The sequence below is a fragment of the Giraffa tippelskirchi genome, chromosome 7 (assembly GCF_054371585.1).
Source record: "Giraffa tippelskirchi isolate mGirTip1 chromosome 7, T2T-mGirTip1v1.2.pri, whole genome shotgun sequence".
In the NCBI taxonomy this organism is placed as follows: domain Eukaryota; kingdom Metazoa; phylum Chordata; class Mammalia; order Artiodactyla; family Giraffidae; genus Giraffa; species Giraffa tippelskirchi.
In genome coordinates, this window is record NC_137281.1 from 126,297,996 (window position 1) to 126,315,262 (window position 17,267).

A 17,267-nucleotide genomic window follows, 5' to 3' on the forward strand; every position below is an offset into this window, starting at 1 on the left:
TAGAAAAAAAGACAAAGGATGGAGAAAATGACCTCCAGCAGTTCAGGAGAGTCGGGGTCTCTGGAAGCCCCTCGAAATCAAGGCATGGGAGTGGGCCAAGGCCAGAGTGTATAGCAAATGGCAGGAGACTCACTCTCTCCCAAGAATCTTTCATTCATTCAATGAACACTTGATAAGCACCCACTACATGGTGTGCACTGACCTCGTCACTGGAGATTAAGTGATACAGCAGACAGAAACCTCTGCCTTCCTGGACTTTACTTTCTAAGATTAATTGGAAATCTTGCTCTTTTTTTGTCCATGCCACGAAGCACTCGGAATTCTAGCTTCCTGACCAGGGATCGAACTGATGCCCCTTGTAGTGAAAGTGCAGAGTCTTAACCACTGGACCACCTGGGAAGTCCTGGAAATCTTTCTTTGACTCATCTTTCCACAGTATGTGTTCCCTGGACACAGTCTTGCTTGATGGCCAGAACACTGGGTTGAGGCCAGGATGCTGTGCAGCGGCCAGTCCAGTAGTGTGGTCTTAGGCAGGTCACTTATCTTCTCTGGACCTTGGTTTCCTCTTCTGGCTATGAGAATATACAAGCCTAAACTGTCTACCTCCTATCCTGGTCACCAGAATCAAAGGTGAGAATGAGGTTGAATTCAAGGCAAGAAAATTGACAAGTGTTATGTAAACGTGATATAGAGAGGGTAGTCTGGAGCTTGGCTTCTCTGGGCAGACTCAGAAGGGATGTAGCCCCAGGTGCTCATGTGTTTGGTGCTGGCTTCCTGCTCTCTCTCTCTCTCAGGCCAGCAAATCACCCAGGAATGATGGGGAAACTGAGGCAGCAGGGGACTCAGGCTGGGACCCTTGAGAGGTGCAAGGCCAGCAAAGACCTTCTAAAGGCAATCTGGAGATTAAACAAACAAACAAACAAAAAAACCTAGGCCCAGTCGTAATTCAAAAGCTCAGCATTCCACTCTCTCCACCCCTAGTGAAGGGCTTTGAATAGTTAAAGCCAAAAGGCTGGACCTGCTGAAGCGGCCACAGTTCTCCTTCCCTGATCTAAGATGTCTTGTCCCTTTCCCTCAGTCATCAGTGTACCACTCAACCAGTAAAAAAAGCATGCAGTGAGCTTTCAAGCCAGGCTAGGGAAACACCTGAAGGGCAAAGTGGACATGCTTCATAACCACTCCTTCTGGGTGGGTAGCCACAGCCACTTACTTTCTAACAATCTGGAAAGGAAAGCAGAGCCTCATGACAGGGCAGTGAAGCCCCAGGCATTGGTAGAACCCAGAGAGAACACAGGTGCCTGGTTCTTTCCCCACATGGCTGCTTTTCAGACCCAAAGTCCCAGAGTGGTGAGTTCCCTGGGGTAGGGGAAAGATGAGTCAAGGCCATAGGTATTCCATCTTGGTCCCAAGGGTGGGCGAAAGGGGGAAAGCCTGGACTCTAAAAGCCCAAAGTTCCCTCCCTGACATGATGCAGTGGCACAAGGAGGAGCTCCAAAGACAGCCCCTACGTCCAAGCGAACTAGGCCACCCAACATTCCTAGTTTCCGAAAAACCCAGTCTCCCCAAGCCTGGAGGATAGGTCCTCACAGGCTCATTTTAGCCTCGGGTTAAGAATGGAGGCGCAGCGGGGCCAAAGCTGGAATTCCCCTTCCCTCAAAAAAGCGTGGCAGTGTTACCGCAGTCACCTTCCTCTGAGCGCCCGTGCACGCGCGAGCCCTCCTGGGTCTGACCTGCGGCCGCGGCGTCTCTCGAGCGCTGACTGCTGCTTGGCTCCCGCCGGGCTCGCTGCTGGGCCGGCGCCGCGCGCTGGGTCCGGCGCCTTCTCCCTCTCTGCGCTGGGACGGACAGGGCTGGGGGGTGAAGAGGGGACTGCGCGTCCCAATTCTAAGGCGGGGCGGGGTGGAGTGCCAGGACCCGCCGAGGTGCTCCGAGGAGACGGGGGCGCGCAAGGTGAGACTGCACGGGCTCGCCCGGCTCAGGTGGGGTAGACGTCCGGTCAGTGGCGAGGCCACGTGAGCGGAGAAAAGAGCGAGCTGGCTTCTAAAAGGTCTGCTGGGGATGGGAGAGGGCGGAAGAGGGGACAGGGTGCGAAGGGACAGGGGAGACGCTGCCCAATCCTCTCCACGAGGGCGGATATGGGCTCTAAGACCAAGAGGATCGGTCAACTCCCGCAAAACCAGGCTAGGCGTTCGAGCAAGGCATCCGTCCTAAGACCTTTTAAGTGTCCGTGGTAACATCCACCACCCGGAGTTCGTCGGGAGATCTCGGGGGTCTCACTGCCCTCGAGCCCCGTCCGCGCCCCTCTGGACCCCGGATTGCATCCCTAGGTTTGTGCTAGAACTGCCCGGGGTTGTGCGCCAGGGACGAGGGGAAGGAGGAGTCGGAGGGCTGGCTGCGGAGTGGACCGTTCTCGCGCACCCGTCCCTTTTCCGTCCCAGGCTGGGTGGGGGCTGGCGCAGCGCCGCAGAGACTCGGGTGCGGTCTGAGAAGGTTGAGAGCTACTTGGAGCGGGGGCGCGGGGAGGAGGCGCGGGAGGGCGGGAAAGCATCCCAGACCTGGTTTGTCCGGTCATAATCTACTTAAGTGCAGTAGGGGAAGAGTAGGGGTTGCAAGAGAGCCCCTCCAAGAGAAAGGGCGTGCGCTTTTGGTGACAGGGCGTCCGGACCTGGTTTCTTCTTTATCCCATCCCTGGGAGCGCTTCGTGTGAGGTTCTACCACGAAGAGGCGAGCGGCGCCGGCTGCCAGGCACGCACTGTTTCGAAGAGGCAAAGGTAGGAAACAGCAGTCCTGGTTTAAGTGGCGGGTATACTGCTGCGGTCTGTGCGGCCCGGGTGGGTGTCTAAGAGGGCCTTGAAGTGCTGTCCCCGCCCCGGCCCCTAGAGGCGCACTTCCCACATCCGCCCGGATTCAGATAAGTGGGAGTTCAAAGTATCGTGAGAAACTGAGAAGAGGCAAAGAACAAACAAAACAACAAGAAACTTACTAAGGCCACGAGGTTTACAGATGTAGAATCCTTACCTCGGCTTAACTGGAGTCTAGGTAATTCGGCTGGCAAGATTCAGCACCCCTGGGCTCCTTACCCACCTCAGCCCTTGTTAAGGATTCAGATCCTTAACAACTTACTTTTCAGATCTTGTTCAATTTCTCCACTTAACAGCCTTCTTTGGTGCAAAAGCACACGTACACGTGCCCACACATCTTCTTGAAGAAAAGAGACTGGGACAGGATTTCTGGACAGAGTCCTTTTAGTCATCCAGAGCTGTGAACTTTGAGTGGGGTCCACCCCGAACAGAGAAATAAACCATCACGTTCTAGCAACTGGTATCACTAGTCAGAGTTCCTGACAACTCCAGGCAGGTCACCCACACTCCCTTCGTAGAGAACTGGTCATCTTTACCCGTTCCAGAAGAAGCAGGAGGCAATCAGAGAAAGACTTCAGGAAGAAATCCCTGAGAGGCCACAGAACATTAAGAATGTATAGAACATTGAATGCAGAAGGCTGGAGCTTGCCCTAGGCTGTATTTCCTTGAAGACTGTAGCTTTATTTCTTGGCCACCCCTGATACACACACAAAGGAACCCCATTCCACCCTGTGGTAGGTAAGGAATAGGTAACTGTATCTGAATTGCAACTGAGCATGAGAAATACTTTAGTATTTTAAGAGGAAAGGTGTCCCTTGCCTCTCCAGGCCAGGTGGCAAAGGAGAAAAGGACGACCCCTGAATGTGGAAATTGGCCCACCCAGTGAGAAAACACCTCAACTTTGTCACAGAGGCCTCTGATGCAGGATTTTTGTGTCTAGATGTTTACGGTACTGGGAACGCTTTCCTTCTTTTGTCTGTATTTCTGTTTATGTGAACCTGTAGGTGTATATCTGACCATGCATGCATACATGCTCAGTCGCTCAGTCATGTCTGACTCTTTGTGACCCAATGGACTGTAGCCTGCCATGAAATTTTCTGTCCATGAAATTTTCCAGGCAAGAATACTGGAGTGGGTTGTCATTTTCTCCTCTAAGGGATCTTCCCGACCCAGAGATGAAAACTGAGCCTCCTGTGTCTCTTGAATTGGCAGGCAGATTCTTTACCACTGAGCCACCTGGAAAGCCTATATCTGACTGTGTCTTTCTTGTGCTTATTTATATTAATATATATTTATATTAGTGTAACAATCTGGTAGTCAGCTAGGGGAGAAGTGGCGGATTAAATATTGACATGAGATTTTTCTAGAAAAAATTCTACTGTCAGATCCTCCTTGGTAAGTCAGGAAGGAAGATGTCCCCAAGGGAAAGCACAAACTTCGTAGGAAAAAGCAGGATTGTTGGGTGTGAGGACTTTTCATTTCAGTCCCACCTTTTCATGCAGGAGGCCTATTAAGTTAAAGATTAAAGCCAAATTAGGACCAGGGTTATCAAAAATTAACTTTAAATTGGGTGATATAGATTAAAGAAGACTTAATTCACTAAACTGAACTAGAAGGAACTAAACAAGGCAGGTTTTATTCACCAACTGTCTTTTTGTTTCAGTCACCTTTAATAAATATTTTGGAGAATTGGAAATAAATTAATGTTGTTATTCTATACTTGATCCAGAAACCCTTTTGTTAGTGTTTCTTTGAAGCACAATGTTAATAGGGATGAGCCATTCTTATAAAATATTTTATAACCACCCTTATAACCTCCCTTTGAAATAAACTGGAGAAGGAAATGGCAACCCACTCCAGGACTCTTGCCTGGAAAATCCCACGGATGGAGGAGCCTGGCAGGCTACAATCCATGAGGTCGCAAAGAGTCAGACAGGACTGGGCAACTTCACTTTCACTTCACTTTGAAATAAATGCAGGAATAATGCTCATACATGACCCTAATCAAAATACATTGCATCATCATTATTTCTTTATATTGCAAATATTTGGTTTTGAAATTCCAACATATAACATGTACTCTTATTTGACTACTACGTATTCAAATTTGCTTTATCTTCCTATCTTATTAACCAAGATAGTCTATATTTTATAGCATTTCCTTAAAAGTATAGTCTTCCATCAAAACTGTAACAGCTTCAGTCTAGGTGTCATAAGTTTAAAAAGTCTTAGACCAATAAATATGTTATAAAATATTAATGAAGTATCACCATCACATATGTTACAAAATAATTTAATCCTCAAATTCTTACTTATCTTTAGCTGGAGTTGAAATGTATGTTTCAGAATCAATTAAACATAAACATTCATGCTTCAGAGACTCCAGCTATTAGAAGAGGCTTTCTAAAAATTTTGTGAAGCACTAAAAATTGACAGCATGGGTCAAATCCGTTCCTGTCCAATCTTTAGCCTCAGTGTAGGTGATACTGTTGACTGAGTACAGTAGAGGACAGTGAGGAAGCATAGCTCCCTCTTGTGTGTGAAACAGAAGATGCCACCTGCGGGGAGAGGGATACATTCATACATTCATTCATTCCATCCACAGACTGATTAGCAAGTACATGCTGCATTAGTAAGTTTATCCCCTGATGCAAAGATGGAAAGACAAAGCCCTTACCCTTTAGGAGATTAGAAGCTGATGGGTTCTAGATGTTCAGAGTGCAGTGTAATTACTGTGATCATGGAGGTATGTTCAAAATGCAATCAGAACATTAGGGGTGGGAACATCTACACTGGCCTGATGATGTCAGGAAACTTCTCAGAGGAGGTAACACGAGCTGAGACTTGAAAAGTGAAGAAGAGTTTGCCAAGGGAGCAATAGCATTCCAGACATAGGAAATAGTATATACAAAGCCATGAAGGCTTGAAAGAGCATGTCAGATTCAGGGAGATGCCAGTAGTTTAAAATGGCTAGAGATTAGGCTGCACAAAAGATGGAGATGGAAGTATAGGTGGGACTGGATCACAAAGGACTTTGCATATGATGGTGAGAAGATTAGATATAACACAGAGCAAAGAAATAAAATGATTATATTTGCTTGTTAGAAAAATTGTCCTGGCACCAGGCCAGATAGGATGAGGCGGAATTAGGACAGAGGCAGTATTAGGGAAGGAAATACATGGATGGTTTCAAGAAATAGTTAAGAGGTAAAATGGTCCAGGTCTCTGGCTTGTTTGATTGATGAGATGGTGAGGCCACTGAAGAGACAAAGTGAACAGAAGAGAAAGCAGAGTGGAGACACTGAATTCAGTTTGGGACCTGTTAAATCTGAGGCATCCATGGAACAGCCAAGTGAAAATGTCCACAGGATAGCTGGCCCTTTTGTGTTTGGAGCCCAAGTAGGAGGTCTGTGTGGAGACAGATCTGAGAAGCATCAGCCATGAAGGGATGAACTTGCCTAGAAAATCGTGAAGAGTTACTAGAGGAAGAAATCCAAGGCAGAATCCTGGGCAGCATGACTGTTTAAGAGGGGAGAAAGAACTAGTAAAGGGGCCACGAAAGGGATGGCCAGAGGCAGGAGACCTAAGAGAACGTGGTGTCATGGAGGCCCAGGGAGGAAGTTAGAAGAAAGAGAAATTACCACAGGGAGGGCAAGAATGATGAAAAGTGAAAGTTTCCCTTTAAATTTAGCACTTGGTGACCTAATGGGGAAGGATTCCCAGGTGGCTCAGTGGTAAAAATACATCTGCCAGTGCAGGAGACACAGAAGACTCAATCCCTGGGTAGGGAAGATCCCCTGGAGAAGGGAATGACAACCTGCTTCAGTATTCTTGCCTGGGAAATTCCATGGGCAGAGGAGCCTGGTGGGCTACAGTCCATGGGGTCACAAAGAGTCAGATATGACTGAGTTTCTGAGCTCTGAACACACATGCACACAACCTAATGGAGAAACTAGGGTTACAGAGAAGCCAGATTCACTGGACTGAGGAGATAAGGCAGTGGACACACACAGAGACTGATCTTCCCAAAAGCCTGACTGTGAAAGGGAGAACATGGGACAAGATAGTAGCTGGAAGGGACCCAAAAGTTCAACAGAAAGAGCTCCTTCTCTTTGTGTTCTTAAAATGGGATAAATTAAAGCATGTTCTTGAGAGAAAGAGCTGGCAGAGAAAGAGGAGCTGCAAAATCATCAAGAAAAAGGGGGATAACTGATGAGATAGGTGGTGGTGAAGGTGGGCAGGATTGGGGTTAGAGCCTAAGAAGAAAAGATTCCATTCCTCTGGGATGGGAGAGTTGAAGAGTTAAGAGAAAAAGCAAAATTTCGTGTTAAAACTGAGGCAGAGGTTATTCATCTTGCCTCAAAGAGAGGACTGAATGTTTAAATTGTCTCTTTGCCTGATACCATGCTACCTCCTATAGATAGCACCAGCAGGTGGCCAGCCTAGAAGGAGAGGGAGAGTCTGGGAGCCACAAAATTTAGAACTAGAATGGGTCATGGAGATCACCATATCCAATTGCAGATGAGAAAGCTATAAAACAGGGTGGGGGGTTCATTTGTCTGTCTAGTTATAAAATCAGTCAGTAAAAAACTGGAACTAGACCCAGAACTGATTCTAGCCCAGGGTTCCCTGTCGAAAGAGACAAACAGGGAATAATGAAATGCCCCCCTCCTTCCCAATCTACTAGCTTCTATTTATTAGTATTATTCTTTTCCAGGTACTATTCTTAACACTTTATAGACACAATCTAGCTTCATATTCACAATGACCCTATGAAGTTAACATTATCATCATCCCAATTTTTAAAATAACATCAAGTCTCTGTTGAGGTCAAGTAACTTGCAAGAGGCAAAGGCAGAATTCAAACACAGAGCTTCTAAACTCCTAAACTTATCCTTCCATTGTATCACTTAACAAGACACTGCCTGGTCAAACTACAAATTATGGAGCTTCCTGGGTACCAAAGCCCCAGTACAAATCATACATAGGGAAATGAGCAGAGCTGGGTTCCTTGATTGTAAGATGCATTTTTTTTTTCACATTTTGACATATCTGAAATTGAGATGTGTCTTACCAACAATGGCTGTCATAGTTTATTTGTTTGTTTGTTTGTTTTGGTGCACTGCACAGCATATAGGATCTTAGTTCCCTGATCAGGGATTGAACCTGTGCCCCCTGCAATGCAAGCACAGAGTCTTAACCACTGGATCGCCAGGGATGTCCTGGCTATCGTGGCTTAATTGGCAGTGTTTTTTTCTCTTTTTTTTCAGATGGAAATCCATTCCATCTGGATTTCACAAAACACAGTCAATTCAGGTACCATTTTCCCAGTATTTTGTCTGCAAAGGGCCAGATTAGAGCCAAATAGCTGAGATCAGGGAACAGACAGAAAAGAGCCAAGCCAGGGCTTGAGCCGAAAGGAAGCCTGGGAATTTAAATCAAGAAGGAGAGCCGCTGTTGATGATGTGTGGGTGCAAGGACGTCTGGTCCCGGCACTGTTCCTCGTGGAGGGCTGGCTCCTTCAGTGCTCACTGAGGTGCGCTAGTTCAGCTCGGTTGTTCTCCAGTTACCAGTGCAGGAGCCAGGGTGCTCAAAGAGAGCTGGTCAGACTGGAGGGGCAGTCCAGGTCTGGGAATCAGCCCTCTGCTGATGTGCTGGATTACACACATTTAGCAGAGCTCTGTGGCCTTTGTTCCTTTGGGGACTGAGGAGGAAAGCCAACCTTTTTGTAACCTGTACCATCTTTCAGCCTTATGCCTTACCTTGACAGTAAATACAGCTCTTTTTATGTTCTGTGATCTGTCTGCTTGTGCTGGAGGCCTGAGGGAGATAAAAGAGAATTATATTTCTTAAGACAGTCCCAGAGGAAGCAGAGAAGCCTTGAGGGTAGCGGTGACACTGATTTAGGGGACCTAGGGATTAGGAAGGGAGCATGGGGTGACAGAGACTGATTGCCAAGACCTTTATTCTCTCACAGCTAAGGATGGCTGAGGGATAGTGGAATGGTGGTAACAGTGGCGTCTGGTGAGCTCCAGAGAAGAGGGGTCTGGTGTATTCTCTGCTGCATCTCCAGCACCAGGAACAGTGCCTGGCACAGAGAGGGTACTCAGTGAACACCTATTGTTGTTGTAGAGCCTCCGCCTCCCCTGAACAACCCCACCAAAATGGCTGCTTTTGGACACACATTCCCCTTCTACGCTGGGCCCAAGCCGACCTTCCCAACGGACACCACATTGGCCGTCATCGTCGCCATCTTTCTGACTTCACTGGTCACCTTCATCATCATCCTGCCAGGCATTCGGGGCAAGATGGTGAGAAACAAAACAAACCCTGCAGACCCCAGCCCCAGAGAGACCTTGACCTCAAAGGGAGGGGTCCAGACTCTCTGATTACAATCAGATTCAGGAGAGAGAGTCTAGTCCTGAGAAAACATCAGCCACCCTCCCAGCAGAGAGCTCCCCACTCCCTGACAGATAATTACTGAGTACCTGTTCTGGGCCGGACACTTTGATCTCAGTTGACTGAGTGACCTCAGCTTTAGAGCAAGAACCCTCCCCAAGTCTGGAAAGAGAAGGGGTGGATGAGGAAGGAGGGTGAGGCAACCTGAGCCACCACTCCCGCCCTGTGACACAGAGACTGTTCTGGATGCTGCGAGTAGTGACCAGCTTATTCATTGGAGCTGTGATCCTCGGTGAGTGGGAAGGGCAGCTGACTTGGGCAGCTCCTCCATCCTGTCTCTCCCATCAGGGTGTCCCCATAGCAGCCTTTGCTTCAGGGTGGACTTCTAGACCTCCCTGCCCACGTCTCCCTCACCCTGGACTTATTCCCTCACGGCTACCCTTTCCCTGAGAGATGCAAGCCTCCTCCATGTGTCTCTCCAACCTTCTGAATATTTTTATTCAGCAGAAAGCAGGTCAAATGAATGCCTGTGGGGAGAGGGTCTCTGGAGGCTGGAGGGAAAGAATGGTGAAGGGCTGCTTGCTTTGCTTTGGGGGATTAGGCAATAGGGAACATAGAAAGTCTCTGTGTTGAAGCTCCCTGTGTTTGCCCAGAACCGTTTATTATGTTAGTGTTTCCTCCCCCAGCTCCTTGAGTAGCTCTCCCTAAATGGGGCGAGAGAGGGGAGAGGTAAGAAGAGTATAACCAGGGGAGGGAGATATTGGATTCTGACCCATTTATTCATTTTTTAAAAATTTTATTTTGGGCTATGCTGGGTCTTCATTGCTGCATGGGCTTTTTCTTTAGTTGCGGCGAGCAGCGGCTACCTTCTAGTTGCAGTGCATGGGCTTCTTATTGCAGTGGCTTCTCTTGTTGCGGCACACAGGCTCTGTAGTACAGGCTCAATAGTTGTGGCACGTGGGCTTAGTTGCTCTGAGGCATGTGGGATCTTCCTGGACCAGGGATTGAACTTGTATCTCCTGCATTGGCAGGAAGCTTCTTTACCACTGTGTCACCAGAGAAATCCCACCCCACCCCCATTTATTCATCTCATACATGTTGCTGGCAAACTTACTAAGAGCTAGGCCTTACACTAGTTAATGGATACACAATTATGAGCAAAACAGATGTGGTCAGTCCCCTTGGTGCTTTCCCCCTGGCTCTAACCCAGCAATGCCCAGGCCTCCCTGAGTTCTTGTATATCCAACTCCCCAACCCAGCCGTGAATTTCAGTTCTGAGTGGTCTGTGGGCCAGGTGAGCACCAACACGTCCTACAAGGCCTTCAGTTCCCAGTGGATCAGCGCCAACGTTGGGCTGCAGATTGGGCTGGGAGGCGTCAACATCACACTCACAGGTGAGGGAGGGCTGTTACCTGTGAGGGAGGGCAAGGTGCGGCTCTGTGTCTTTGGGAGCTATGCTCAGAGTGGTCTAAAGAGCGATAGGATGCAGGGTGGTAGAAAGGGAAATTCTCAGGCCTTGGAAACTGCCTTCTCTCACTGGAGACCAGAGCCTGGCCCTCTGTCCAGCATGATAAGCCGCTGCCCAGGTACATCTCCACTCTGGCCCTTGGGTCCCTGCTAAGCCTAGCTGCCCTTTTCCCCAGGGACCCCAGTGCAGCAGCTGAACGAGACCATTGATTACAACGAGGCGTTCACCTGGCACCTGGGGGAGAACTACGCTGAGGAGTACGCCAATGCACTGGAGAAGGGGCTGCCAGACCCCCTGCTCTACCTGGCTGAGAAGTTCACCCCGCACAGCCCCTGTGGCCTGTATGGCCAGTACCGCCTGGCAGGACACTACACCTCGGCTATGCTGTGGTGAGGGTGCCCAGAGGCCCTGGCTGGCCTAGACTCAGGGATGGGGTTTCCACCCATCTCTCCTCCACTCATGTGGAGATCCCTAGTGAGACAGTCTGGTGCCAGTGACCACAGTACTTGGTTGGGAAGCCCACAGGCAGGAATCCCCACCTCACCTCTTTGGGGTGTCCTTGGGTCCCCAAGCCTCCATCTCAGCCCCTCCAGGTAGAAGTTTGCCCCAAGTGAGGCAGACGTACCGGGGCCAGCCTTCACCAGGTCCTGGCTCTCCAGGGTGGCATTCCTCTGCTGGCTGCTGGCCAATGTGATGCTGTCCATGCCTGTGCTGGTCTACGGTGGCCACATGCTGCTGGCCACGGGCCTCTTCCAGCTATTGGGACTGCTCTTCTTCTCCACGGCCACATCCCTCACCCCGCCCTGTCCCCTGCACCTGGGTGCCGCCACGCTGCACACTTACCATGGGCCTGCCTACTGGATCACGTTGACCACAGGTGAGGCCCAGCCCTGGGACAGGCAGTGGGGGGCTCAGGGCCAGGGCCCAGAAGATCCATGGGGTTGAGGGTCTGCCTCTGGGGACCAGAATGCCTTTCCCCTCTTTAGAGCCCCCTCCCTTTTAGATCCCTCATCCCCAGGCTTCCCTCCCTTGTATTTGTATGTATCTGTCTTTGTCATATCCCTTATCCCCTAACTCTCTCTTCACCCAGCTCTTCCCCAAATCTTCTGACCTCATGACCCCTCCCTCTTCCCCCAAACACTTTCCCCTGTGTTCCCCATTCCTGGAACACTTCTCTGTCCCTGCATCACAGAGTCTTAAATTGCCCTGCAGTTTTCTTCTCTTCTCCTGTCCTACTGCGTCTGCCCCCTTAAGCCATTTCCTATGCCTCCTCCTCTGTGTCCTGCCCTCCTCCCAGTGCTTCTTGGTTTTCAGAGTTTTCTCTCTCTACCCTGGGATATAACTGAAGGAACACTGGGTTAGAGTCCAAAAACTCAGGACAACAGGCCCATAACAGCCATATGACCTGATACTGATCACCTCTTGGAACACAAGTTGCCCTGAAGCAGGGACACTAGGCCTCCCTCAGGAGGGGCCTAATGCTCTTAGGGAAAGATGTCCTTGGGAGGGTGTTCCTATCACTGAGTGGGATACTTGTTGCTCCATCACCAGGACTGCTGTGTGTGCTGCTGGGTCTGGCCATGGTGGTGGCTCACAGGATGCAGCCCCACAGGCTGAAGGCTTTCTTCAGCCAGAGTGTGGGGGAGGACCCTGTGCTGGAGTTGAATCCGGAGGAAGGGGGACTCCTGAGCCCTCGCTACCGGTCCATCACTGACAGTCCCGAGCCCCAGGACATCCCTCTGTCAGAGGCTTCCTCCGAGGCCCCCTGCGAGGAGCCAGACTGTGCCCTGTAACCATTCCTTTCCCTGGTGGCACCTGGACTTCCAACATGGCTCCAGACTTTTCTGGAACCCCCCCAAAACCACCAGAACTGCCAACAGGCTGGGTTGTATCAGTTCCCAGCTCCAATCTGAAAGTGGAATAGGGAGAGAGGCTCTATCTCTTGATGTTAAAAATGGAACAAAACAAAAAGCCGTTAAGGCAGACGTGGAGGCTGCCCATAAACCAGACCAAGCAGAGGTTACCTGTTTCTGCCCAGCAACCCTGCTCTCCCCTGGTGCTTTGCCTCAAGGTGGCATTTACTGAGACCCAGCTTCACCCACATAATGACATATGTGTGTGCAGGGTTACAATGTGATTCTCCTATGGTCCCTCTTATCCTTCTGCATGTCTTTTGATTTCCTTTTTCCTGGGTCCCTTTTGTTCTTCTTTTACTGCCCCAGCTGGTGTGATTTCATTAATACAGTGAAAGTACTGCAATGGAGAAGAGACCAAACTTCTTGTCTTAGATCTAATATTAACTGAGTGTGCCACATTCTCTCTGAGCCTCTGTTTTAAATTTGTCAAATAAGATTGTAGGATTTGCCAAGGACCTTAAAAAATTCCCAGGGTTTACATCTTTATGCCTTGCTGACATAGCTTGGCCCTCAGACACCACTCCTTTGATGAATAAACTAAAGTAGTGAATGAACTCCAAAATGATATTTCTTCCGAGCCCACTTAGCAGAGAGGGATCCCAGGGGGCCAGTGGCAAGGGTGGAGAGCTGGGAAGACCTGTCTGGTCACTGCTGCCATCCCCTTGGGGCAGCTCAGGAGGATGCTGGCTCTGGTTGGTTCTTCTCTGGACTCACTAGAGGGCACCCTCTCCCAGGTTACTCTGCATTTTTCAGACAGACAGAACCCTGCGTGAGTGGCAAGGCAGAGAAAGTGTACTAGACTACCTCCAACTTAGGGAAGTCTTGAAAGCCCCAAAAGCCTTGAAAAGCCGGGCAGATAATGAGGGACAGTTTCTAGAAAACAAAAAGGGAAAGAATTTATTTCCAGCTCATCCTGGGAGACTCTTCACCGGAGCGGGGGTCACATCTGAGGCCACCGGCCTCTCCCACCGTGCTCCCGGAGCTCCTCCGCTCGGCGGGCACCGCACCCCGGCCTGCGGGGACCAAGGCGAAGTAGGAGTCCGACGTTGAGTCCTTTCACAGGTTAGTACTGATGGTTAAGTCCGAGGCTCTGAACTGCTTATGCAGTGGGTTGCTGAGGATGAGAGGCGAGCTCCCCTTCGCCGGATTTTCGAGGTCCTTGACGCTTCCTTCCAAGAAGAGGCGGAGAGCGCTGGGCCGAGCGTAGTGCAGACTCAACACCGCGGCTCCGAGAAGGAGGCACAGGACGCCTGCGATACCCCAGTCGGGGCGGGGTTGGGGGTGGGTAAAGGGGGCTGTCAAGGCTTCAGAGGCCGGCCTCCCCATCTCCATCTATTAGAGGTATCTGCATTTCCTCCCCAGACACACACACACACACACACACACACACACACACGCAGAAAGATCTCTAGTATGGAATACATGATACGCGGGTTCGCATGCTCAGTGGGGTAAGATACCAAACGAACCCTTCCGAACTCCGTCCCCCTCATCTGCAAAACAGGTGTAACAATGCCAGCGTCTACGAACTATTGAGCGGGACAGATCAGATAATTTATGTGAACTCACTATGCAAACTGGAAAGAGCACACTGTTATAAATCCAGTCCCCGCTCCCAGCCACCGGGGCCGTATTCCTTCGGTCCTCACCAGTGGCCAGCGTGATCCAAAAGGCTGCGCCATAGTGAGTGGTGAGCTCGGAGGAGCCGAGGCGGAGCTGGCAGAGAGGCACGCTGGAGATGGAGGCGAAGGCGAACACCGAGAAGAGCGCGAAGGCGCCAGTGATGAGGAGAGCCAGGCCTCCGTAGTGCGGAACCGGCATGGAGAGCAGCATGTTGGAGAGGAGCCAGAAGCAGAAGGCGACCCTGCTTGGAGAGGGCGGTGGCGCTGTGAGCCGGGTCCCCCAGCACGCCCGGCTTCCCACGGGCTCGCTGGCTCTACACCCAACCCAGAACCAAAGTCTGGGTCTGGGATGGCAGAGGCGCAGGGAAACACCGGAGGGTAGTAGCCGGAGCCCAGCCGTTTCTGGTTCTCTTCGGATTCCCGCGGCCGGTACCGACCTCGTGATCATCTGCCCCCGAGGCTGCGATTCTCACCCCAAGCGCGTCGGGCTGCAGCGGGAGCTCACATCCTCCGGCTCACGCGCCCCCACCCCACCCCCACCTCCACCACACACACACACACACACACACACACACACACATACACACACGCGCGCGCGCAAGCGCGCGCGCAAATACGCAGAGCGTCTTCTCACCACAGAGTGGCCGAGGCGTAGTGTCCCGCCAGGCGGTATTGGCGGTAAACCCCGCAGGGGCTGCTCGGAGTGAACTTCTCCGCCAGATAAAGAACGGGGTACGGCAGCCCCTTCTCCAGGGCCTCCGCGTACGCCCCGGCATAGTTTTGGCCCACGCGCCAGATGAACTGCTCGTTGTAGTCGATGGTCTCGTTCAGCTGCTGCACTGGGGTCCCTGCGGATGGCGGCGAGGTCACCGGGCTGCGTACAGCTAGGACCCGGCGACTAAGCTGATTCAGTTGGGAAAGTGAGAATCCGAGAGAAACGGGTTTGGCAGCGTTTGAGGAAAACACAAATCAGTGAGAGCCAGAAGCTATTTGAACTTGTGGGATCTGTCCTCACAGGTCCCCCAGCTGCCCTTGCCACCCTCCCCCACCCATGGTGTCTGTCTGCCAACCCCAGGAGCTCACATAGCCGCAGCCCCCTCACCTGTGAGTGTGATATTAACGCCCTCCAGGCCCACATGCAGACCGACGTGGGCTCGGACGCGTTCCACACTGAAGGCCTTGTACGATGTTTTGGTGCTAACGCTGCCAACTGACCATTCTGCGCTGAAGTGCGCCGCTGTGGGGAGACGCACACAGTGGGGGCAGGGAAAGGTCAGGGAGAAGATTGGGGACGTGGAATTGGGAGAGTGGTGATGGGAGGTGGGAAACAGTGCACAGAGTTAGGGGCGGGGGCGTCTAGAGCCCAATCCATATACACGGTAAGGATGGAAGCGTGGGCCCTAGAAAAAGAATGGGAAGAGGGACTGGGAACCCAACTCAAGCTCTCCACTTGACCAAGTGTCCTCTGGCCACCCGCTTCCTCACCCCAGGTCCTCTCTCCATCCACTGCATGACACACTCACCCACAATTTCTGCTCCTATGAACAGGCTGAGAAGAACTCTCACCAACCAGAACCATCGCTGCAGGAACACACACTGGGTCAGGTCTGGGTACTGCCTGACCAGATTCCCGCAGACCTCCCTTGACCCCACACTGCCCTGGCCTTTAGTGCCTCTGCAACTTCCCTCTCTTGCCCACCTTTCCCAGTTACATTCTTGACCTTTAAAGGCTGAAGTCAAGTCATGCAAGTCCCTCTGAACCACTGGCATGTCTAATGTTTTCTGGCTGCGTGTTTCTACCTCCCTAGCCCCATTTCCCAGTCCATCTTGCCACTGGGCTGTCTCCACCTTATGCTCTCCCACCACCCCCATCCCTTTTCTTCTCTGGCTATCTGCTTCTTACTCCTGGTGCTGCTTCCTGCTCGGCTCACTGCCATGGTGAGGCTCAGTGAGTCCAGAAGTGCTAGGCAGGCAGGGGTCACCTCCCTCAGGAGAGGGAGGCCTCAGGGTCTGGTCACCAGGTAGAGGAGATGGGACACTACATCTCAGATATTACTAGGCATGCCAGTTTCCCACAAAACCAACACAAGAACTGGGGAGCCTTGATGAACAGACAACTTAGGTTCTGGAAGAGGGAGGAATCTAAGAAAAGGTGCCCAGTTTACCACAACTTTGAAGAAATTGCTGTGCAGAAGTCTTTAGGATGGGGGCACATGACAACCAAGTGCAGAGGTGAAACACAGCACCCTGAGATGCTGTTTTCTGTCCTCTTAGCCAGAAGGACATCACCCGGAGGTCAGGATGGGGGTGGAAAGGGAGTGGAGGTGCAGCTTGGGGAGAGGAGGAGGTCCCTGCAGCAGGTGAAGCCTTGAATTAACCCCAGGATTACCAGACTGGACACCCACTCTCTGCAGCAGCCTCCTGAATGTTCCAGCTGGGGATCCTCTCTGAGTGTCTTGCAGAGGCTCTCTCCCTATTCTTGGGAAGGGGTGCGTACTGGACCAGACTACTGGTGTGCTCCCCCTGGTGTTCTGGTTCAGTGAACAGTAGTTCAGACGAACTACTGGTGTTCCTCTGGTTCAGTGTGCTTGTCCAGTCTGATTCTTCATGAAAGACCCTGCCGCCCTCCTATCTGTCCTGGGTTCTCCAGAGACAAGCTGTCCATGACACCCTCCATCCCCCAGACCAGAGCTTCTACTGCCCCCTTACCGAGTGGCCACGAATCCCGGGTAAGATGAGCAGGAAGCTGGCGGCCAAGACCAAGAACACGAGAATGACGATGAGTAGCGGGACGCTGAGGTCAGCGGCATGCCGGGGCTGAGGGTAGAAGGGCAGCACACCATCCCACAGAGTCATGTTGCAGCCCGGCCAAGCTGGGTGTGTTACAGCGGGGAGAGCGATCACTGGCCTCCGAGTCCAGGTCCCACTTCCCTTTACTCTGTCCCCTGCGTGCGAGCACTGGACCCAATGGACAAGTCAAGTCTGAGCGTCTCGGCTCGCC

General features: G+C 51.3%; 3 protein-coding genes across 3 annotated transcripts in view; 1 reads left to right on the forward strand and 2 right to left on the reverse strand.

Moving 5' to 3' along the window:
- DUOX1 (dual oxidase 1) overlaps nt 1–2,874 on the reverse strand; it is a 34,241-nt gene extending 31,367 nt beyond the window's left edge. Inside the window, exon 1 of the mRNA XM_081517215.1 lies at nt 1,731–2,874. The gene's annotated coding sequence lies outside the window, so the exon portion shown is untranslated. The remainder of the gene's footprint in view (nt 1–1,730) is intronic.
- Nucleotides 2,627–13,003, forward strand: DUOXA1 (dual oxidase maturation factor 1). The gene is made up of 7 exons (XM_081517216.1): nt 2,627–2,771; nt 8,994–9,172; nt 9,495–9,552; nt 10,520–10,654; nt 10,904–11,117; nt 11,388–11,605; nt 12,280–13,003. The coding sequence occupies exons 2-7, from the start codon at nt 9,026–9,028 to the stop codon at nt 12,519–12,521; spliced, it is 1,014 nt and encodes a 337-aa protein (XP_081373342.1). The 5' UTR covers nt 2,627–2,771; nt 8,994–9,025; the 3' UTR covers nt 12,522–13,003.
- A 511-nt stretch (nt 13,004–13,514) lies between these two features.
- DUOXA2 (dual oxidase maturation factor 2) lies at nt 13,515–17,161 on the reverse strand. The gene is made up of 6 exons (XM_081505864.1): nt 16,976–17,161; nt 15,790–15,847; nt 15,369–15,503; nt 14,901–15,114; nt 14,294–14,508; nt 13,515–13,894 (listed from the first exon to the last, which is right to left on the reverse strand). The coding sequence occupies exons 1-6, from the start codon at nt 17,120–17,122 to the stop codon at nt 13,701–13,703; spliced, it is 963 nt and encodes a 320-aa protein (XP_081361990.1). The 5' UTR covers nt 17,123–17,161; the 3' UTR covers nt 13,515–13,700.
- Between the last annotated feature and the right edge of the window lie 106 nt (nt 17,162–17,267).

Excerpts from the sequence above, each read along its gene's own strand:
- DUOXA1 (XM_081517216.1), top strand. The coding sequence starts at position 9,026 with ATGGCTGCTTTTGGACACACATTCCCCTTCTACGCTGGGCCCAAGCCG. Across the intron at positions 9,553-10,519 it reads CATTGGAGCTGTGATCCTCG|CCGTGAATTTCAGTTCTGAG; the intron begins GTGAGTGGGAAG and ends TCCCCAACCCAG. Across the intron at positions 11,118-11,387 it reads TACACCTCGGCTATGCTGTG|GGTGGCATTCCTCTGCTGGC; the intron begins GTGAGGGTGCCC and ends CTGGCTCTCCAG.
- DUOXA2 (XM_081505864.1), bottom strand. The coding sequence starts at position 17,122 with ATGACTCTGTGGGATGGTGTGCTGCCCTTCTACCCTCAGCCCCGGCAT. Across the intron at positions 15,504-15,789 it reads CATAGGAGCAGAAATTGTGG|CGGCGCACTTCAGCGCAGAA; the intron begins GTGAGTGTGTCA and ends GTCTCCCCACAG. Across the intron at positions 14,509-14,900 it reads TACGCCTCGGCCACTCTGTG|GGTCGCCTTCTGCTTCTGGC; the intron begins GTGAGAAGACGC and ends CTCTCCAAGCAG.